The following is a 23,930-nucleotide window of genomic DNA, read 5'->3' as shown; positions in this document are numbered from 1 at the left end:
GGGGTGTTCTCTTCCTATTTGCGACTCGCATCGCAATTCGCAGTTACCACCAGTGTCACACTGGTGGTAACTCATTCGCAAAAGGGAAGGGGTCCCCAGGGGACCCCTTCCCCTTTGTGAATGCTGGCAAAAAGGTGTTTTCAGAGCAGGCAGTGGTCCAATGGACCACTGCCTACACTGAAAAAACAAAAACAAATGGTTTCGTTATTTTTTTTATTTTGCCACTCGTTTTCCTTTAAGGAAAACGTGCTGCAAAATGAAAAAAAAAACTGCTTTATTGAAAAAGCAGTCACAGACATGGAGGTCTGTTGACTTCAGCAGGCCACCATCCATGTGAGTGCAGGGACTCGCTATGGGGTCGCAAAATGCGACCCACCTCATTAATATTAATTATTACACCGTTCTGCATCCGAATTTGCGATTTGGAAATTGCGAGTCGCACCGACTCGCAATTCCCAAATCGCAAGTGCGGACCTTGCTACATCTGGCCCTTTATCCCTTCAACGCTTTTCCTACTGTTGCAGATACTGGAGTAGGAATTGTATATTTATTATTTTTACAGTTGAATAGTTTTGTTAATATTGTTAAAATATTTATTATTATGTGTTTGTGTATTTAATGTTGTATTTTTAATATATATAATTTATATCATTTTTACATATTTTTAGCAAAATTTATTTTTATCTGTTGTTAACTTTTTAAGTATTAATAAACTGGAAATAGTTGGGTTTTTTTTTGTTTATTTGTTACATCTTTATATTTTTTATGTGTATGTAATATATATATATATATATATATATATATATATATATATATATAAATATTACTATATATAAATATATATTAAATCCAAAGTACTGTCATAGCTGCTGAACTCTAAATCATAAGGGAGTGTAGCTTCTCTGTATACTAAATATCTACAATCTCCTTCCAAAGAAACGGGTGCCGACACTCGTAGCTACACATATCTCATTTATTGAGAAAAGCTGCTTGACATGTTCCTGCCATTTACATCGGCCGTGCTCACAAAAAGAAACGTCACACATCTTTCAATACATGCACACCTCTGTAGTGTGATGGACATAAAAACAATACTATCTACGAGTCCCAGTGTGTAAACAAACAACTAAAACTCCTACGTAGTGTTTTTTCTGGAGAAACTCAGATTAAAACAACATAATTTTCATTCATGATAATATATAAACGTGTTCCCAAAATGTCATCACTTACATCGGACTACAAAACATTCAGCCAATCTACTTAAATGTATGAACAACATACGCTCAACTTACAAATCACAGAGTAAAATGCGCTAATTTTTTCTACCCACACAAATCTGCCTAAAGTCGGGATTTCAAAATCTATTACGCTTGCCTCACCTCGATAAAGGTTATACCTAGCAGCATTCATGCTTAACATAATATACCCTATATTTGAGCGTTTATCTGACACATAGTGGGGGGTTGGTACTGTTTCTCAACTAGGGGCGTTAGGTGTCAGTTAAGCACTGAAAGACGTTCGTGTTTATATGACCGTTAATTCAAAGCAAAGCAAATTACAGAACGTATGTTATGAAAATCAGTAAAGAGCAAATAAAGCCCCAAAATTAGGGTAACATTGTGAAGATGGCAGATTGGTACCGGATCCTCTATGGAATTCCATGGAGCAGACTGTAAGAAATGATCTAGTTGTTCATTAATACGTCTCACTGGCCTGCTTAACCCACTCCAGTTAAAGCAGAAAATTGACTTCTGAGGTTCATGACACCTAAGCCAACCAGGACAGAGAAGTATCCCTGCAGCAGTCGGACGATGCAATGCCAGTGTTTAACTCAAATGCCTCATTGAGTTTTCAGTGAGTGATGGGGCAGTTGCCTGCTGGCTTGATGAAAACAGTTGCTATAGAAGCAGCAGGATGACTGACAAGGAGAGAGGCGATAGAGAGATGGATAGAGAATAGCTGTCACCCTCCAAAGCTGTGGAGCGATTTGTAGCCCTGCTGGACCTGATTAGGGGTGGGTGGAACCTGCGGAGTTTCACTCTGTGGAATCCCACAGAGTTACTAGAAAACTCCACCAGGTTCCATGGAGTTCTGAATGTGGAGGAATTCCAGAACATTGTACAGCTTGCAGAGATTTTTATCAACAGGAGCGTGTCCCGCACTGTACAATCAGCGCAAACGACACCACGCAGTGCGCCAGGGAATGCTACTTCTTTCTGCCTATTGAGTAGATTGTCTACTTGAGCTGCAGCTTTCTTAATGCAAGCAGCAGCTTTCTCAAAGCGAGCGGTAGTGACCTACCATGACCATTCACATTGAGACATCTCACCAGAAGGCAGTCTAGCACTGAATTTTCTCATTCGCCAACATAACGTTTGCGAGGTGTGCGCAAAAAAGTCCACCATGCAGTGATTAACAGAGTTTTTTCTGGAACTCCATGCTCCAAACGGCGTGGGCAAAACTCTGCAAACTCCGCCAGAAGAGCAGAGTTTACTGCCCACCCCTAGACCTTATACTGCAGAACCTGGTGGGTGGGAGATTGCAGTTATTGGACCTTCTTGCATCACACACAGGATCGTAGGCATGCCAGCAGTCATGTATACCAAAACTAGGGAAGATGCTACTATTTTCTTTATGATTCCAACTTGAATTCTGGAGGCTGCCATGTCAGGAGACGGGATTTAAACAAAGACAAAACTGTTAAACCGACCGATGCTAGCAGTGTAATCCTACCACAAACAGTGGTTGCCATATTGGAAGTAAAAATGGTAACCCTCCTGTTCTAACTATTAAAAATCACTCCCTTTGCCATCAACGCAACTTCACAAGGCTAGTTAACTAGCTTAGAGAGACCTGCATCTCTAATTCAGTGTCGCCACACTATTCCAGTGCATTTTAACCTCTTCTGTGCCTTGGACGAGATGATCTCGTCCAAGGCTACAGTTCCCCTGTGCCTTGGACGAGATCATCTCGTCCATGGCACAGGGGAACTTGGGGGCGCGCTAGCGCGCCCCCCGTGCACCCCCCTTCCCCCCCCAAGTCGGGGATGGAAGGGGAAGACCTTCCCCTTCCACCCCCGACCCCCCCCCACCCCCCCCCTGTGACGTCAGCGCGCGCGCGCGCGCTGATGTGTCACAGGGGCCTCCCTCGTCGCGCTGGAAGCTCTGCTTCCAGCGCGATTGAAAAAGAAATGCAAAAGCATTTCTTTTTCAATCACTTGGGAGGCCCGGAGGGGCTTCAAAGGGAAGGAAAAGTATTTCCTTCCCTTTGAAGTCCCTCCGAGGGTTTCAAAAGCCGGATTGCTTGCAATCCGGCTTTTGAAACCCCACTAGACACCAGGGATTTTTTTTTTTTCTTAGAAATTGACAAAAGGGAGCGACCCCTTGGGCAAGGGTCGCTCCCAGGGGGGGCATTTTTTTTAAAAGGCCTTTTCTGCCCCCAGGGGGGGCAGAAACCTCTAGGCACCAGGGACAATTTTTTTTTTTTTTTTGTTTCATTTTTTTTTATTGAGGTGGGGAGCGACCCCTTAGGCAAGGGTCGTTCCCCTTGGGGGAAAATTATATTTTGGCCATTTCTGCCCCCCTTGGGGGCAGATTGGCCTATTTTGATGAGGCCAATCTGCCCCCAAGGGGGGTAGAAACCACTAGACACCAGGGATTTTTTTTTTTTTTATTGTTATTGACAAAAGGGAGCGACCCCTTGGGCAAGGGTCGCTCCCAGGGGGGCATATTTTCGGGAAGGCCTTTTCTGCCCCCCCTGGAGATCGGCCTACTATTAGGCACCAGGGACCGTTTTTTTTTTTTGGTGGGGAGCGACCCCTTAGGCAAGGGTCGGTCCCCTTGGGGGAAAATTATATTTTGATGAGGCCAATCTGCCCCCAAGGGGGGTAGAAACCACTAGACACCAGGGAATTTTTTCTTTGCGTGAATTTCACGCAAAGGGAGCGACCACTTAGGCAAGGGTCGCTCCCCTGGGGGGGAAATTGTATTTTAGGCCATTTCTGCCCCCCTGGGGGCAGATTGGCCAATTTTAGGTCAATCTGCCCCCAAGGGGGCAGAAACCACTAGGCACCGGGGATTTGTTTTTTGGCGCCAATGTCACGCAGGGGGAGCGGCCCCGTAGGCAAGGGTCGCTCCCGGGGGGGGTGGGTGTTGGTGGGCAAATTTATTTTAGGCCATTCCTGCCCCCCCGGGGGGCAGATCGGCCTATTATTAGGCCGATCTGCCCCCCGGGGGGGGGGGCAGAAACCTCTAGGCGCCAGGGGAATTTTTCTTTTTTTTCTTTGTTTTTTTTTTTAGAGATGGGGAGCGACCCATCAGGCAAAAGTCGCTCCCCTGGGGGACAAATTGTATTTAGGCCATTTCTGCCCCCCTTGGGGGCAGATTGGCTGAGTTTAGGTCAACCTGCCCCCAAGGGGGCAGAAACCACTAGGCACCGGGAATTTGTTTTTTGGTGCCAATGTCACGCAGGGGGAGCGACCCCGTAGGCAAGGGTCGCTCCCGGCGGGGGAGGGTGGGGGTTGGGGGGGCAAATTTATTTTAGGGCATTTCTGCCCCCCCCCCGGGGCCGGCTGAGCTACAGGCCAAACACCACAGGTAGGCACCTTGCAAAAAACACCTCTGTTTTCTGTGAAAAAATATGTTGTGTCCACGTTGTGTTTTGGGCCATTTCCTTTTGTGGGCGCTAGGCCTACCCACAGAAGTGATGTACCATTTTTATCGAGAGACTTAGGGGAACGCTGGGTGGAAGGAAATTTGTGGCTCCTCTCAGATTCCAGAACTTTCTGTCACCGAAATGAGAGGAAAAAGTGTTTTTTGGGCCAAATTTTGATGTTTGCAAAGGATTCTGGGTAACATAACCTGGTCAGAGCCCCGCAAGTCACCCCATCTTGGATTCCCCTGGGTTTCTAGTTTTCAAAAATGCACTGGTTTGCTAGGTTTCCTCAGGTGTCGGCTGAGCTACAGGCCAAAATCCACAGGTAGGCACTGCTTTTTATAAAAAAATGTGATGTGTCCACGTTGTGTTTTGGGCACTTTCCTTTCGTGGGCGCTAGTCCTACCCACACAAGTGAGGTATCATTTTTATCGGGAGACTTGGGGGAACGCTGGGTAGAAGGAAATTTGTGGCTCCTCTCAGATTCCAGAACTTTCTGCCACAGAAATGTGAGTAACATGTGTATTTTTAGCCAAATTTTGAGGTTTGCAAAGGATTCTGGGTAACAGAACCTGGTCCGAGCCCCGCAAGTCACCCCTCCTTGGATTCCCCTAGGTCTCTAGTTTTCAGAAATGCACAGGTTTGGTAGGTTGCCCTAGGTGCCGGCTGAGCTAGAGGCCAAAATCTACAGGTAGGCACTTCGCAAAAAACACCTCTGTTTTTTTCCAAAATTTAGGATGTGTCCACGTTGCGCTTTGGGGTGTTTCCTGTCGCCGGCGCTAGGCCTACCCACGCAAGTGAGGTATCATTTTTATCGGGAGACTTCGGGGAACGCTGGGTGGAAGGAAATTTGTAGCTCCTCTCAGATTCCAGAACTTTCTGCCACAGAAATGTGAGGAACATGTGTTTTTTAGCCAAATTTTGAGGTTTGCAAAGGATTCTGGGTAACAGAACCTGGTCCGAGCCACACAAGTCACCCCTCCTTGGATTCCCCTAGGTCTCTAGTTTTCAGAAATGCACAGGTTTGGTAGGTTTCCCTAGGTGGCGGCTGAGCTAGAGGCCAAAATCTACAGGTAGTCACTTTGCTAAAAACAGCTCTGTTTTCTGTGATATGTCCACGTTGTGTTTTGGGGCATATCCTGTCGCGGGCGCTAGGCCTACCCACACAAGTGAGGTATCATTTTTATCGGGAGACGTGGGGGAACGCTGGGTGGAAGGAAATTTGTGGCTCCTCTCAGATTCCAGAACTTTCTGCCACAGAAATGTGAGGAACATGTGTTTTTTTAGCCAAATTTTGAGGTTTGCAAAGGATTCTGGGTAACAGAACCTGGTCCGAGCCACACAAGTCACCCCTCCTTGGATTCCCCTAGGTCTCTAGTTTTCAGAAATGCATAGGTTTGGTAGGTTTCCCTAGGTGGCGGCTGAGCTAGAGGCCAAAATCTACAGGTAGTCACTTTGCTAAAAACAGCTCTGTTTTCTGTGATATGTCCACGTTGTGTTTTGGGGCATATCCTGTCGCGGGCGCTAGGCCTACCCACACAAGTGAGGTATCATTTTTATCGGGAGACGTGGGGGAACGCTGGGTGGAAGGAAATTTGTGGCTCCTCTCAGATTCCAGAACTTTCTGCCACAGAAATGTGAGGAACATGTGTTTTTTTAGCCAAATTTTGAGGTTTGCAAAGGATTCTGGGTAACAGAACCTGGTCCGAGCCACACAAGTCACCCCTCCTTGGATTCCCCTAGGTCTCTAGTTTTCAGAAATGCATAGGTTTGGTAGGTTTCCCTAGGTGGCGGCTGAGCTAGAGGCCAAAATCTACAGGTAGTCACTTTGCTAAAAACAGCTCTGTTTTCTGTGATATGTCCACGTTGTGTTTTGGGGCATATCCTGTCGCGGGCGCTAGGCCTACCCACACAAGTGAGGTATCATTTTTATCGGGAGACGTGGGGGAACGCTGGGTGGAAGGAAATTTGTGTCTCCTCTCAGATTCCAGAACTTTCTGCCACAGAAATGTGAGGAACATGTGTTTTTTAGTCAAATTTTGAGGTTTGCAAAGGATTCTGGGTAACAGAACCTGGTCCGAGCCACACAAGTCACCCCTCCTTGGATTCCCCTAGGTCTCTAGTTTTCAGAAATGCACAGGTTTGGTAGGTTTCCCTAGGTGGCGGCTGAGCTAGAGGCCAAAATCTACAGGTAGTCACTTTGCTAAAAACAGCTCTGTTTTCTTTGATATGTCCACGTTGTGTTTTGGGGCATATCCTGTCGCGGGCGCTAGGCCTACCCACACAAGTGAGGTATCATTTTTATCGGGAGACGTGGGGGAACGCTGGGTGGAAGGAAATTTGTGGCTCCTCTCAGATTCCAGAACTTTCTGCCACAGAAATGTGAGGAACATGTGTTTTTTTAGCCAAATTTTGAGGTTTGCAAAGGATTCTGGGTAACAGAACCTGGTCCGAGCCACACAAGTCACCCCTCCTTGGATTCCCCTAGGTCTCTAGTTTTCAGAAATGCATAGGTTTGGTAGGTTTCCCTAGGTGGCGGCTAAGCTAGAGGCCAAAATCTACAGGTAGTCACTTTGCTAAAAACAGCTCTGTTTTCTGTGATATGTCCACGTTGTGTTTTGGGGCATATCCTGTCGCGGGCGCTAGGCCTACCCACACAAGTGAGGTATCATTTTTATCGGGAGACGTGGGGGAACGCTGGGTGGAAGGAAATTTGTGGCTCCTCTCAGATTCCAGAACTTTCTGCCACAGAAATGTGAGGAACATGTGTTTTTTTAGCCAAATTTTGAGGTTTGCAAAGGATTCTGGGTAACAGAACCTGGTCCGAGCCACACAAGTCACCCCTCCTTGGATTCCCCTAGGTCTCTAGTTTTCAGAAATGCATAGGTTTGGTAGGTTTCCCTAGGTGGCGGCTGAGCTAGAGGCCAAAATCTACAGGTAGTCACTTTGCTAAAAACAGCTCTGTTTTCTTTGATATGTCCACGTTGTGTTTTGGGGCATATCCTGTCGCGGGCGCTAGGCCTACCCACACAAGTGAGGTATCATTTTTATCGGGAGACGTGGGGGAACGCTGGGTGGAAGGAAATTTGTGGCTCCTCTCAGATTCCAGAACTTTCTGCCACAGAAATGTGAGGAACATGTGTTTTTTTAGCCAAATTTTGAGGTTTGCAAAGGATTCTGGGTAACAGAACCTGGTCCGAGCCACACAAGTCACCCCTCCTTGGATTCCCCTAGGTCTCTAGTTTTCAGAAATGCATAGGTTTGGTAGGTTTCCCTAGGTGGCGGCTAAGCTAGAGGCCAAAATCTACAGGTAGTCACTTTGCTAAAAACAGCTCTGTTTTCTGTGATATGTCCACGTTGTGTTTTGGGGCATATCCTGTCGCGGGCGCTAGGCCTACCCACACAAGTGAGGTATCATTTTTATCGGGAGACGTGGGGGAACGCTGGGTGGAAGGAAATTTGTGGCTCCTCTCAGATTCCAGAACTTTCTGCCACAGAAATGTGAGGAACATGTGTTTTTTTAGCCAAATTTTGAGGTTTGCAAAGGATTCTGGGTAACAGAACCTGGTCCGAGCCACACAAGTCACCCCTCCTTGGATTCCCCTAGGTCTCTAGTTTTCAGAAATGCATAGGTTTTGTAGGTTTCCCTAGGTGGCGGCTGAGCTAGAGGCCAAAATCTACAGGTAGTCACTTTGCTAAAAACAGCTCTGTTTTCTTTGATATGTCCACGTTGTGTTTTGGGGCATATCCTGTCGCGGGCGCTAGGCCTACCCACACAAGTGAGGTATCATTTTTATCGGGAGACGTGGGGGAACGCTGGGTGGAAGGAAATTTGTGGCTCCTCTCAGATTCCAGAACTTTCTGCCACAGAAATGTGAGGAACATGTGTTTTTTTAGCCAAATTTTGAGGTTTGCAAAGGATTCTGGGTAACAGAACCTGGTCCGAGCCACACAAGTCACCCCTCCTTGGATTCCCCTAGGTCTCTAGTTTTCAGAAATGCATAGGTTTGGTAGGTTTCCCTAGGTGGCGGCTGAGCTAGAGGCCAAAATCTACAGGTAGTCACTTTGCTAAAAACAGCTCTGTTTTCTTTGATATGTCCACGTTGTGTTTTGGGGCATATCCTGTCGCGGGCGCTAGGCCTACCCACACAAGTGAGGTATCATTTTTATCGGGAGACGTGGGGGAACGCTGGGTGGAAGGAAATTTGTGGCTCCTCTCAGATTCCAGAACTTTCTGCCACAGAAATGTGAGGAACATGTGTTTTTTTAGCCAAATTTTGAGGTTTGCAAAGGATTCTGGGTAACAGAACCTGGTCCGAGCCACACAAGTCACCCCTCCTTGGATTCCCCTAGGTCTCTAGTTTTCAGAAATGCATAGGTTTGGTAGGTTTCCCTAGGTGGCGGCTAAGCTAGAGGCCAAAATCTACAGGTAGTCACTTTGCTAAAAACAGCTCTGTTTTCTGTGATATGTCCACGTTGTGTTTTGGGGCATATCCTGTCGCGGGCGCTAGGCCTACCCACACAAGTGAGGTATCATTTTTATCGGGAGACGTGGGGGAACGCTGGGTGGAAGGAAATTTGTGGCTCCTCTCAGATTCCAGAACTTTCTGCCACAGAAATGTGAGGAACATGTGTTTTTTTAGCCAAATTTTGAGGTTTGCAAAGGATTCTGGGTAACAGAACCTGGTCCGAGCCACACAAGTCACCCCTCGTTGGATTCCCCTAGGTCTCTAGTTTTCAGAAATGCATAGGTTTTGTAGGTTTCCCTAGGTGGCGGCTGAGCTAGAGGCCAAAATCAACAGGTAGTCACTTTGCTAAAAACAGCTCTGTTTTCTTTGATATGTCCACGTTGTGTTTTGGGGCATATCCTGTCGCGGGCGCTAGGCCTACCCACACAAGTGAGGTATCATTTTTATCGGGAGACGTGGGGGAACGCTGGGTGGAAGGAAATTTGTGGCTCCTCTCAGATTCCAGAACTTTCTGCCACAGAAATGTGAGGAACATGTGTTTTTTTAGCCAAATTTTGAGGTTTGCAAAGGATTCTGGGTAACAGAACCTGGTCCGAGCCCCGCAAGTCACACCTCCTTGGATTCCCCTAGGTCGCTAGTTTTCAGAAATGCACAGGTTTGGTAGGTTTCCCTAGGTGACGGCTCAGCTAGAGTCCAAAATCTACAGGTAGTCACTTTGCTAAAAACAGCTCTGTTTTCTGTGATATGTCCACGTTGTGTTTTGGGGCATATCCTGTCGCGGGCGCTAAGCCTACCTACACAAGTGAGGTATCATTTTTATCGGGAGACGTGGGGGAACGCTGGGTGGAAGGAAATTTGTGGCTCCTCTCAGATTCCAGAACTTTCTGCCACAGAAATGTGAGGAACATGTGTTTTTTTAGCCAAATTTTGAGGTTTGCAAAGGATTCTGGGTAACAGAACCTGGTCCGAGCCACACAAGTCACCCCTCCTTGGATTCCCCTAGGTCTCTAGTTTTCAGAAATGCATAGGTTTGGTAGGTTTCCCTAGGTGGCGGCTAAGCTAGAGGCCAAAATCTACAGGTAGTCACTTTGCTAAAAACAGCTCTGTTTTCTGTGATATGTCCACGTTGTGTTTTGGGGCATATCCTGTCGCGGGCGCTAGGCCTACCTACACAAGTGAGGTATCATTTTTATCGGGAGACGTGGGGGAACGCTGGGTGGAAGGAAATTTGTGGCTCCTCTCAGATTCCAGAACTTTCTGCCACAGAAATGTGAGGAACATGTGTTTTTTTAGCCAAATTTTGAGGTTTGCAAAGGATTCTGGGTAACAGAACCTGGTCCGAGCCACACAAGTCACCCCTCCTTGGATTCCCCTAGGTCTCTAGTTTTCAGAAATGCATAGGTTTTGTAGGTTTCCCTAGGTGGCGGCTGAGCTAGAGGCCAAAATCTACAGGTAGTCACTTTGCTAAAAACAGCTCTGTTTTCTTTGATATGTCCACGTTGTGTTTTGGGGCATATCCTGTCGCGGGCGCTAGGCCTACCCACACAAGTGAGGTATCATTTTTATCGGGAGACGTGGGGGAACGCTGGGTGGAAGGAAATTTGTGGCTCCTCTCAGATTCCAGAACTTTCTGCCACAGAAATGTGAGGAACATGTGTTTTTTTAGCCAAATTTTGAGGTTTGCAAAGGATTCTGGGTAACAGAACCTGGTCCGAGCCACACAAGTCACCCCTCCTTGGATTCCCCTAGGTCTCTAGTTTTCAGAAATGCATAGGATTGGTAGGTTTCCCTAGGTGGCGGCTAAGCTAGAGGCCAAAATCTACAGGTAGTCACTTTGCTAAAAACAGCTCTGTTTTCTGTGATATGTCCACGTTGTGTTTTGGGGCATATCCTGTCGCGGGCGCTAGGCCTACCCACACAAGTGAGGTATCATTTTTATCGGGAGACGTGGGGGAACGCTGGGTGGAAGGAAATTTGTGGCTCCTCTCAGATTCCAGAACTTTCTGCCACAGAAATGTGAGGAACATGTGTTTTTTTAGCCAAATTTTGAGGTTTGCAAAGGATTCTGGGTAACAGAACCTGGTCCGAGCCACACAAGTCACCCCTCCTTGGATTCCCCTAGGTCTCTAGTTTTCAGAAATGCATAGGTTTGGTAGGTTTCCCTAGGTGGCGGCTGAGCTAGAGGCCAAAATCTACAGGTAGTCACTTTGCTAAAAACAGCTCTGTTTTCTTTGATATGTCCACGTTGTGTTTTGGGGCATATCCTGTCGCGGGCGCTAGGCCTACCCACACAAGTGAGGTATCATTTTTATCGGGAGACGTGGGGGAACGCTGGGTGGAAGGAAATTTGTGGCTCCTCTCAGATTCCAGAACTTTCTGCCACAGAAATGTGAGGAACATGTGTTTTTTTAGCCAAATTTTGAGGTTTGCAAAGGATTCTGGGTAACAGAACCTGGTCCGAGCCACACAAGTCACCCCTCCTTGGATTCCCCTAGGTCTCTAGTTTTCAGAAATGCATAGGTTTGGTAGGTTTCCCTAGGTGGCGGCTAAGCTAGAGGCCAAAATCTACAGGTAGTCACTTTGCTAAAAACAGCTCTGTTTTCTGTGATATGTCCACGTTGTGTTTTGGGGCATATCCTGTCGCGGGCGCTAGGCCTACCCACACAAGTGAGGTATCATTTTTATCGGGAGACGTGGGGGAACGCTGGGTGGAAGGAAATTTGTGGCTCCTCTCAGATTCCAGAACTTTCTGCCACAGAAATGTGAGGAACATGTGTTTTTTTAGCCAAATTTTGAGGTTTGCAAAGGATTCTGGGTAACAGAACCTGGTCCGAGCCACACAAGTCACCCCTCCTTGGATTCCCCATGGTCTCTAGTTTTCAGAAATGCATAGGTTTGGTAGGTTTCCCTAGGTGGCGGCTGAGCTAGAGGCCAAAATCTACAGGTAGTCACTTTGCTAAAAACAGCTCTGTTTTCTTTGATATGTCCACGTTGTGTTTTGGGGCATATCCTGTCGCGGGCGCTAGGCCTACCCACACAAGTGAGGTATCATTTTTATCGGGAGACGTGGGGGAACGCTGGGTGGAAGGAAATTTGTGGCTCCTCTCAGATTCCAGAACTTTCTGCCACAGAAATGTGAGGAACATGTGTTTTTTTAGCCAAATTTTGAGGTTTGCAAAGGATTCTGGGTAACAGAACCTGGTCCGAGCCCCGCAAGTCACACCTCCTTGGATTCCCCTAGGTCTCTAGTTTTCAGAAATGCACAGGTTTGGTAGGTTTCCCTAGGTGGCGGCTCAGCTAGAGTCCAAAATCTACAGGTAGTCACTTTGCTAAAAACAGCTCTGTTTTCTGTGATATGTCCACGTTGTGTTTTGGGGCATATCCTGTCGCGGGCGCTAGGCCTACCCACACAAGTGAGGTATCATTTTTATCGGGAGACGTGGGGGAACGCTGGGTGGAAGGAAATTTGTGGCTCCTCTCAGATTCCAGAACTTTCTGCCACAGAAATGTGATGAACATGTGTTTTTTTAGCCAAATTTTGAGGTTTGCAAAGGATTCTGGGTAACAGAACCTGGTCCGAGCCCCGCAAGTCACACCTCCTTGGATTCCCCTAGGTCTCTAGTTTTCAGAAATGCACAGGTTTGGTAGGTTTCCCTAGGTGGCGGCTCAGCTAGAGTCCAAAATCTACAGGTAGTCACTTTGCTAAAAACAGCTCTGTTTTCTGTGATATGTCCACGTTGTGTTTTGGGGCATATCCTGTCGCGGGCGCTAGGCCTACCCACACAAGTGAGGTCTCATTTTTATCGGGAGACGTGGGGGAACGCTGGGTGGAAGGAAATTTGTGGCTCCTCTCAGATTCCAGAACTTTCTGCCACAGAAATGTGAGGAACATGTGTTTTTTTAGCCAAATTTTGAGGTTTGCAAAGGATTCTGGGTAACCGAACCTGGTCCGAGCCACACAAGTCACCCCTCCTTGGATTCCCCTAGGTCTCTAGTTTTCAGAAATGCACAGGTTTGGTAGGTTTCCCTAGGTGGCGGCTGAGCTAGAGGCCAAAATCTACAGGTAGTCACTTTGCTAAAAACAGCTCTGTTTTCTGTGATGTGTCCACGTTGTGTTTTGGGGCATATCCTGTCGCGGGCGCTAGGCCTACCCACACAAGTGAGGTATCATTTTTATCGGGAGACGTGGGGGAATGCTGGGTGGAAGGAAATTTGGGGCTCCTCTCAGATTCCAGAACTTTCTGCCACAGAAATGTGAGGAACATGTGTTTTTTTAGCCAAATTTTGAGGTTTGCAAAGGATTCTGGGTAACAGAACCTGGTCCGAGCCACACAAGTCACCCCTCCTTGGATTCCCCTAGGTCTCTAGTTTTCAGAAATGCACAGGTTTGGTAGGTTTCCCTAGGTGGCGGCTGAGCTAGAGGCAAAAATCTACAGGTAGTCACTTTGCTAAAAACAGCTCTGTTTTCTGTGATGTGTCCACGTTGTGTTTTGGGGCATATCCTGTCGCGGGCGCTAGGCCTACCCACACAAGTGAGGTATCATTTTTATCGGGAGACTTGGGGGAACATAGAATAGCAAAACAAGTGTTATTGCCCCTTGTCTTTCTCTACATTTATTCCTTCCAAATATAGGGGTGTGTGTAAAAAAGACATCTATTTGAGAAATTCCATGTAATTCACGTGCTACTATGGTCACCCCGGAATTCAGAGATGTGCAAATAACCACTGCTCCTCAACACCTTATCTTGTGCCCTTTTTGGAAATGCAAAGGTTTTCTTGATAGCTATTTTTTACTCCTTATATTTCAGCAAATGAATTACTGTATACCCGGTATAGAATGAAAACGCACTGCAGGGTGCAGCTCATTTATTGGCTCTGGGTTCCTCGGGTTCTTGATGAACCTACAAACCCTATATATCCCCGCAACCAGAGGAGTCCAGCAGACGTAACGGTATATTGCTTTCGATAATCTGACATTGCAGGGAAAAGTTACAGAGCAAAAAGTAGAGAAAAATTGATGTTTTTTTCACCTCAATTTCAATATTTTTCTTTTTCAGCTGTTATTTTCTGTAGGAAACCCTTGTAGGATCTACACAAATGACCCCTTTCTGAATTCAGAATTTTGTCTACTTTTCAGAAATGTTTAGGTTTCTGGGATCCAGCATTGGTTTCATGACCATTCCTGTCACTGACTGGAAGGAGGCTGAAAGCACAAAAAATTGCACAAATGGGGTATGCCCCAGTAAAATGCCAAAATTGTGTTGAAAAATTGGGTTTTCTGATTCAAGTCTGCCTGTTCCTGAAAGCTGGGAAGCTGCTGAGTTTAGCACCGCAAACCCTTTGTTGATGCCATTTTCAGGGGAAAAACCACAAGCCTTCTTCTGCAGCCCCTTTTTCCAATTTTTTTGAAAAAAACGAAATTTTCACTGTATTTTGGCCAATTTCTTGGCCTCCTTCAGGGGAACCCACAAAGTCTGGGTACCTTTAGAATCCCTAGGATGTTGGAAAAAAAGGACGCAAATTTGGCTTGGTTAGCTTATGTGGACAAAAAGTTATGAGGGCCTAAGCGCGAACTGCCCCAAATAGGCAAAAAAAGGCCTGGCACAGGAGGGGGAAAAGGCCTGGCAGCGAAGGGGTTAATCGTTGGAAAGTACTGTTTTTCACCATGCCGTTACATCAAACCAAATGTTTTCTATTAACTACCATAATAAATAAGCAAGTGACTGTCTCGAACTGCGGAGATGTTGAACCTAATACTGCAGGGCTTGAGGCTGGAACAACTGTCTCCCAACATCATGAGGCCAGCTGACCACGAGGAATCAATTGTGGTGGTTCCATTCCACCAAGTCTAGAGGCAGTTTGTGTGTCTGAATGCCTTCATCTTACTATTTACATTTTGATCAGGTAACCTTTTCACAACTCAAAAAATATGGTTTTCCTTGCTTGTTATTTGCAACTTGGCATCCATCCTCAGCAAAATGTAACATACCAATCTAAGGTCCTAATGTGTTTGAAACTGTCCTTACTTAAAGCGCTGTGACACCCATGTGTTCCACTCCACACAATATAAAACTGTAGAAAAAATGAAATACATAATTTCACAGCCTTTTCACTTTGGGTTGTCTAGGCCTCCTTTTACAGCCTTTCATATTAAATGCAGGAGGCAAATTGAGTCCTTGGCTGAGCTGCTTTACTGGTTTATCTAGGAAGTGCCATAGGTGTAGTAACATTTTTTTCGTCAACCGCAAACAAGCTAATGAGGCACAATGCTTTTCAACCTGGGCAGGATAATTTGGGCTGTTCCTCAAAGTTTGTCTTTATATTTCATTTTGTTTATTGTACACCTTTGAATACTCTGATATTATCGAGGAAAATTCATGTAACTTCTCCATGTAAACTAGAGGTCGGAGAGCCAACAACTTAATAGGAAGAGCTGAGCCATACCTGAGCTAAGGGTCTGGCTCGCATCTTACAGCCTGTGCACAAAAATATTTGCTATGTGTATTTCTTTAACATGTGGAAGCTTTGACACTAAGAAGGCACATTACTAATGTACTTATTAAAAGTGATGTTTTTGTACAACTGCAAGTCTGCATTCACATGTTTGAAAGTGCTTTAATGTGTGATAATGAAGCAAAAAGAATTTTCGTCAAATAAAACATTTGCCTAAGACAGTGGTTCTTAGCCTGAGGTCCGGGGTCCCCTGGGGGTCCAAAAAGAATTCTCAGGGTGTCTGCGATTGCTTAGAAAATTAAATATCATTAACATATTAAGACATTGTATATAATGATGTAAAATTGAAAGCTAAAAATTAAGTTAGTATTCCCAGATTGATTTGTGATAGGATGATTGACAAGTAGCCTCAATTGAATTTAGAAAGGTTACAAACTTTCCATTAAAATTTAATTTTTTTTATATTTCTTTGTGAATTAAATAACATTTCATCACTTGAGTAGTTGTTTGATGAATGATTGTGTCTGTATTTTTTGTGTGTATTGTTTTGCGGTTCAAATGATCGAAAATGCTGGGTCCCTGGCTTCCAGTAGTGACTCAATGGGGGTCTCTGGATTCCAGTAATGATTTAGTGGGTGTCTCCAAGTTCAAGTAGTGATTATGAAGGGATCCATAGAAGTCTAAATGTTGAGAACCACTGGCCTAAGATAACACATTTAAAGCGGGGAAGTGTTTTTCCAGGTTTTCTGGTTTTATTTTGCACAAATCAGCCAAAAATGGGTATCTATTTGTCTTTTCTTATGCTAAGGCTTTGTTTTTACCTCTCAGTACACTTTTCTGCAGTTTTGTAAGATATAGGCAAACTCGATCTGAAGGTTACTGGAGAACTTATCATGCGCACCAGTTGCATTACGCAAGGTCACATGCACTGTTTATAGGCATGGGGAAATTAAGCAGTTTGCCCAGAATCACAGCATGTTGAGCCTGCTCGAACCCGGTTCCCCAGTTCCACAGCTCTGACCATAACGCCTCATCTTGGGTAAAGGGATGAGGGCAGAAGCCACATGAAAGCTGGGCTTTGGGCTCGAGGTTCCAACAGCACGTAACCGTGGAAGGTTATTCTGTAAAGCATGTCATTTCTCGGGGTAATTTGTACCTCTGCACAAAGTAGAAGAAACAAAAATGTGCTCAGCTATAACAAACACATCACACTGAGGCATCCTCAACAGCGCACACGAGACCTGTCTGTTAGGGCCATTTGAAATCTCCTTCACGTAGTACGAAACCTTTGCCAGGAGCGCAGTAATGCGTGGTTAACAAGACATGAGTCATTGCCTTTTCACCTCAGAGCCGACTCGAACATACATAGCGTTGAATAAAAATGTTACCTGGAATGTCCAAAGAAATATGTCAATCTCCTTTATTTCTACAGACACATTCCAGGGAATTAAAAGGTACTGCATGAAAAAGATGAAAGCATTCTGGGCTGATTCAGAGGAAATAATGACATTGAGACATCACCTGCCGTTCCTATATCTTTCTCCATTCTTACATATTTCGTCATTTTATCACACGTCAAAAAACACGCGCGTGGTATCAGCTCACAAAGGCAAGACATAGGAAACTACAGACCTTATGCATTTAACAAACAGATATACATATACCATTCGAGAGGGGCCAAATCTTGCTTCAGCTGGCAATCTTTATGTAAGTATCACGTTCTGGAAAACCCATGTTTACCATGTTGAGGCAAATACACAGTTGTCTTTTATTTAGAACAGCCGCTGAGGATTACATTGAAACAGTAGGAGGATTTTTCACCAATTGATCATTATCACCATAAAAAGGAACTCTGGACCATACAACTTGAGTCAGACTGGAGAATAAAGGGGACTAACATTATAAGAGGCCATTAATGTCATATGTGATGTTTAGATTATTGTTGGGAATGGGAAAAAGAAGCATGCATTTCCCAAGTTAAAGTCAGGTGAAGGGAGTATTTTTCTCATCACAGATGAGCTCTGTCTCAGATTGTGCCTGCAGGGTTTAGGATAGGCCTGGGCGGTGTTGACAGATACCGACTCCGCAGAATTCTGTGGAATTGAAAAAACACACTGTTGAACTCCACAGAGGCGGAGTTCCGTGACCCCCGGAGTCCTGAATGTGCCTGATCTCGGAAGCGCTAAGCAGGGTCGGGCCTCGTCAGGCAAGCCAGACCCTGCTAAGCGCTTCCGAGATTGGGCGCATTCAGGAGGGCCGTAGACAGTGAAGGCTGCTGTTTCAGGCCTCTTGTGCACTGGCCGAAACAGCAGATTTCACTGCCTACGGCCCAGGCAGCTAAAGCTGCTGTTCAAGTCCTTTTTGTGCCCCAGGGTGCACAAACAGTGACAAAAAAACGAAGCAACGAGTACTTACCTGGGTCTTCACAGGGGTCCTCCTCTCCTTGTCGTCCAACAGCGACGAGTCTTTTTCACCAGCTGCCTCCCTCAGGCTCTGCTCCAGTGCATGCTGCAGCACAGTTATGGGCTGCACAGCGCAAGCGCAGACTGTCTGAGCTTGCGCTGTGCAGCCCATACAGTGATGTAGCGTGCACCGCGTGAGCTATGCTCCACTGGTGGGGCAGGCAGGGTTTTTTGGAGAACTCCGGCCTCCAAGCAGAGCACGGATTTCCAAAAACTCCATTAGCTCCGCCAGCGGAGTGGATCTCCCCACACACCTAGTTTAATATTAGGCAATATGACAAGGGAAGACTACTGGCAAAAAGCGTAATGAGAATTGAAGACAAGAATTTCTGCATTTGTACACTTGATATTGAGCATAAGAACGTCACAAACTATATTTCTGCATCATGTTGTTCATGAAGAAACTAAGCAATGCAGTTAGTACGGCGCAACACCATGATCAGTCCTCCAGCTATGTAGGCTGAGCAAAAAAGTCTCTTTCTTAAGCCTCAACCTAAAGAGAGATTTACCTGTCTGTTTCGAGAAACCAGTTGTATACACTACAAATACTTACAGATGCCTTTCTGTCAGCCCATTGTTTATCATTGCTTTCCTTTCTTGTCAATTTAATTGGCTTGTTTTCTAGTCCAATGCTTGCTTTCCTCTTGTTTTTGTCCCGTACTTTGAGCATAGTTTCTTTACATTTTTTTGACTGGATAACTTGTATCCTTCCACTGCTTACATTTAAAGAGCTACTTTGATTTTTTTGCGTTTAAAACATCACAGAAGTATGTGTAATTGCTGTCTCCCACTGTGATAATTCCCCTATGGCAACCCTGTTCCACCACAGGCTATACTGTCCACCCAGCTTGTCCGTTGTTAAGCCAGTCCATCTGCATCCTGCTGTTTTTTTATATTTTGCCACGACCCGCAGTTCACCAGTTGCTCCCCTCACCCCACTCTGTTCATCGATCCGCCATATCATGCTGCACAGCGGTGTTCTGCTGCTCACCAACCACTAGTGGCTAGTCTGTTCTGCCCCCTTTGTTTCAGGATGCCCAGTGGCTCTAATTTGCTGCCAGGATGCTTCTTTCTAAGACATACACTTTCGATCATTTTTTATATTTCACCACTCCAAGATGAGTATCCGCAATCTTGGAATGATATATTTAAAAAGAAAAGCGGCCACCACAGTGTCACACTGCACAAGTGTGCGTGCATTTTGATGCAGGTGCTCGAGTCCGTCAGCACAGTGGTGCCACTGTAGCATCATGATGCATAAATGCAAATGTGTGATGATACATGCCCGCGTATACAGCATCAGGCAGGAGGTTTTTTCGCCAATGCTTTTTCGCATTGACCTTAACCGCCTTTTTGCCTATGCTGTCTAGCAGAAGCCAAACTCATTACCAAAAGCAAAAAGTGAGATCTACTGACTTTGCCAGTGCTTGTTTTAATGTGCAGAGCCCATGTCTACTCTAAAAGGCCTCCAGGCGTTGGAAGATAAGGGATCAGGGAGAAAAAAAATATTTTACCCAGGATCACATGGTATTGGTCAAGTGAGGAGTTGAGACTGATGGGACCCTCGTGCTGTTGGTGGACAATTTAACATAGAGAGAAGCATGAACCCCCGATTTATCTGCGATTTCTACGTGAGTGGTAGAAATGTGGATAAAAGGTTAAAAAAGAAAACATGAGTAACACCATGCATGATAAATAACCCAAAAACGTCGCTGCATTAAGGCTACAATTACACAAACACTGCCGACTAAAACCTTGAAATTATTACTTGCATGTGTATCGTTTTGTGTTCCAACTTTTGGGGTAGCTGTCTTAGAGATTTTCCTTAGTTGTGGGTTGTGGCACTCTGGTCATCTTTACCACTGTGCTGTATATTTACCATGTGTGTAGTTTGGGTTCACAGAGGTTATTTCCATGTAGCGGTGTTGGCCACATATTCTGAGATCACAGTCCCTAAAGTGTGAAGGGGAGGGGCACTGGGATATATCGCACTGAGACCCAGTTACTCATTATCTCCATTAAAAGCAGACGTTTTACATGGGCAGTGTTTCCTGCTCTTAGATTTTTCACAAGTTGACAGCAAACTAAGAGTAGCCCCTCCCCTGCTACCTCACGCTCAAAACCACACTCACTACCAGCTGGCTTGCCAATGAGAATGCAGATCTGCAAATTATGAGAAAAGCATTAAACAAATATGTTTTAGGTTTGTCTTTTAGGTAGAGTATTTTATAGCTGTGCGTTCTTCACCTAAAAGCAAAAACGAGTCGTTCCTTTAAAAAAAGGGACACCAAAGCCACTTTGAGCCTATCCAGATTGCAGTCCCGCGCTCTGTGAAGTAATGAAATCATGTAATTTATATCTAAAAAATCTAAAAAAAATCTCCTACTGAACAATCTGTGGTTCTAAACATTAAAATCCGTTGGACGAATGAAAGCGTTTAGGGTTTGTCATAAAATGCTTCAAGCTATTAAAATAAATCGCTACATTATTTACGCCTCTGTCTGTCATGTTCCACACACTATGAGGTGCGTCCTTTATTCTCTGACTAAATGTATGGGTTTTTGCTGTAGTGTGTGCATGTTTCTGTGCATGAAAGCAAATACGTATGGTAGGGAAATTAATATAAATTATATATTTCGTAGTCGTTAACCCGCGCTTGAAACGAAAATAACGACTCCTGAGTGCAAGAGCAGTGTGGGTTTTCTGTCAAAATGTTTCATCTGTGAACAGGCGCACGACACTTAACAATGCACCGCTTCGGGTGGGTGGTACCTTGTATTTCCATTTTCGGGAATGGGGTGAGAGATATGATTACAACACATCAGCATGCACAAACACACCTAGAGGAGGAAGACAACAGACACCGACGGATGCATTCCTGACAATAATCATGGCTGTGGCTGCCTCCGCCGAGCAATCATATTCATAGTCAGATGCCACCGTGCTAGATTCACAGCGAGTCTCTTGCGCAAACCACAGCCCCCAGTGGAATCTCGGGGATGGGGGGACTGAGAGATGGGTTCTGATGCACATGCTAAACCTCACATAATGCTCGTGCACGGTTCTACGCACATGTAGTCACACAACTGTATATCCACGCATATGCGCCATGTTGTCGGTGGCAGCTAGTAAAAAGGGATATGTGGCGTCAAAAAAAGAAGTAATCTTGGGAGCAATTAAGGGGTGCAGAATGGTATCACCGCTGACGGGTTGACTTAATAATGGTGGAGTCCCAGGCGCTCACACAACAAATTGCTGCCACCTTCAGGTGTTCCGTCAATCGACACATTTCGGCCTGTACACGTCCCCCCGAGCAGCAGAAAGGAGCGACCCGTGCTCAGCAAGAACGAAATGCTACAGCTCCAAAGAAAGACCCATGTCAGGGCACGCTAGGACACCACTTAATGCCACCGCCCACCCTCTTCAAATCAATAATAAAGTCAATCTAAGTAATGCCGCTCATTCTTCGTCCCGTCTCCCCATCACAGAACCGGCCCTGGCTTAGCACCCACGACAAAACGCGGCTAAAGCCCGCTACTGGGCTTGGGAAGAGGGGCAATGCCAGTCATCCTCTGGATAGCATTTTCTTGCGTAGCCTCCCAGGCTCACAAAACGTGTATTTTACTGAGGCATGCTATACACCCAACAGATGAGCAGTACACCCGCCCTGCATTGTTTGCGATATTGTACGAGAACGCCAGTGAGGGTCCTGCTGTATCAGTGCACGGAGAATCCATCATCCTCACACGCGTGCCCAGAGCACGCCACATCCGAGTGACGAAGCCCCCAAGCCCCTGATTAGTATTCACCACCAATGCACACCCCTGGAAGGACATCTTCCTCCATACAACGAACAAGCTGCAAGGGAAAACGGCAACACCTCGCCTTCAACGGGCACACCAGAGTACCGGAAAACACATTTGTGCCGTTCCACACATAGACACACACGAAATATCTATGCCGACAGAAATATGTTACCATGCATCTGTTGTGTAAAACGCCCTGCACAGTGCAATTTTCAGCAGAATGGTACCCTGGAAGTAGAAGCAACCTTACATATGTGTTCGTATTGGAAATTAAACGTGGGAACCCATTCATCGGCCAACTGCCTCTGTAAGCATCCACCAAGGGATGGCCAGGGTGTATGCAGCAGCGCTATTCTCTTCGCCTCGTATCATTACCACGCATACAGGGGTACTTGCAATCAGCCATACTGTATGCAAGGCATGTCCAGGCTTCGCTCCCACCCGTGCCTGCAGCTCCATTGCAGCGTGCGAGCAGCCGTGTATGCAGCCTATTGTCAGTGGGGGCATAGTCTGCATACACAACCTTCCTCGGTGCCGTTCTATAGTCAAACATCTACATAAAAAAAAAAGCGAAATCTTAAATCTATGGAGCACGTCGACACTGTGTGCGCTCCATGTATGCCCTTTGTGGTGCCCAGGTAGCCTGTGGAGAGTGCCCTCTGGGAAGGGATGCTATATTCTGCTGGTTCTCGCCAAGCACAGCACCCCTGCCGGGAAGCACTTACCGCCGTGTCGTAGAGGCGGAGGTCCAGGAAGTAGGGCTGCAGTAGAGACTCATTGCGGATCTGGTCGATGGCCAGCTGCACGGCGGGCAGGATGCCCCGGCCGATGCTGCCCTTGGCCACGGTCTCGCTGAGCGGCATCAGCCCCATGATGGAGAGCGGGGTGCCGTTGGATGGTTGCCCCAGCGCCGTGCCCCGTGAGCCCCTGGCAGTGCCGGCTCCCAACGCAACGCCCAACATCAGCAGCAACAGAAGCATGACCAGGCTGCCCCCGCCACGGGGCCCAGTCCGGTTCGGGCTCATGCCCGGGGCGCCGGAGCCAACCGCCCTCACTCCGCTCTCATTCCGGGGAAGCCTGCCCCAGCAGGCGCGGGGTATGCCGGGGTCCAGGTAGTGGTTGTTCACCAGGTTCCCACTGGTGCCAGGTCACCGGTTATACCAAAAATAATAATAATAAAAATGATGAAAAAGAGACCAGCTGCTCCAGAGATCTCCGTTACTCCTCCCCCCCTCCAGGAACGGGCGAGTCCTCCCTGCGCCGCCGGCGGATCCCGGTTCCTCCTGTCAATGGCGCCTCTTCCTTCTCCCTATGCGCAGCCGATGAGAAGTATGTAAGGAAACGTGCAGCAGCGCAGCCTCCTCGGGGTGTGCTGCGCGCCCCCACTGCTGCCTCTGCGCTTCGGTTGCCTCGAGCTGCCTGCAGGCTGCGCCGGCCTCTGCTCTGCATCCGCGCGGGCGTGCTCCGGCGAGAGGCGGCGCGGGGATGCGGCCGCTGCTGGAGCCACCTAGTGACACCTGCTGGGGGTGCGCCACCGCTGCTGCCTCTCGAGCGCCCTAGGGGAGCCGCGTGAAGGCGGAGGAGGACAGCTCCGCTTCGCTCCAGGTCCGGGCTTCGCTGTACCTCCGCCCCTCTTTCATCCGCGGAGGGCAGTCCTAACAGGAGCCCTGACACATCACTGGTTTTGGTGCTTGTGGCTTATCACTCAGAGGGTGCAGTTGAGCTGGAGCAAACAACGTATTACTTGAAAAGGACTCAAAGGAAGGCGGCTGGACTCAAAGGCGCCTCTAACATTGCACGTGCACCTGTGTATAAAACAGCTGGGGAGCGGGGAGGCTCAGACAGGGGTTAAAGTTTAACAGCGCATGACATAGGGGTAACTATATGTTCTATTAGACGGTGGACTTTCATTTTTTTCCCCACAAGTAACCTGATGATGCATTGATAGATACTCCGTGCTTTAAATGGGCCGGTACTCACCGGTACTAAGTACCGGCACTTTTGAATTTCCTGCCCTTGAGTACCGGAACTTCTCCATGGCCAAAGAGAGTACCGGTACTCACAGGGCAACAAGGCAACCTCAATC

The 23,930-nt window shown here is 46.7% G+C and overlaps 1 protein-coding gene across 1 annotated transcript in view; it reads right to left on the bottom strand.

Annotated features, from left to right (window-relative positions):
- Positions 1–23,539, bottom strand: part of GABBR2 (gamma-aminobutyric acid type B receptor subunit 2) — a 3,493,747-nt gene extending 3,470,208 nt beyond the window's left edge. Inside the window, exon 1 of the mRNA XM_069219613.1 lies at positions 22,570–23,539. Within this exon, the coding sequence (XP_069075714.1) occupies positions 22,570–22,869 (300 nt within the window). The 5' untranslated portion in view covers positions 22,870–23,539. The remainder of the gene's footprint in view (positions 1–22,569) is intronic.
- Positions 23,540–23,930: the final 391 nt, after the last annotated feature.

This window comes from Pleurodeles waltl, chromosome 2_2 (assembly GCF_031143425.1).
Source record: "Pleurodeles waltl isolate 20211129_DDA chromosome 2_2, aPleWal1.hap1.20221129, whole genome shotgun sequence".
NCBI classification, from domain to species: Eukaryota; Metazoa; Chordata; class Amphibia; order Caudata; family Salamandridae; genus Pleurodeles; species Pleurodeles waltl.
Note: the sequence above shows the minus strand (reverse complement) of the source record. Positions and strands in the feature narration are given on the sequence as shown.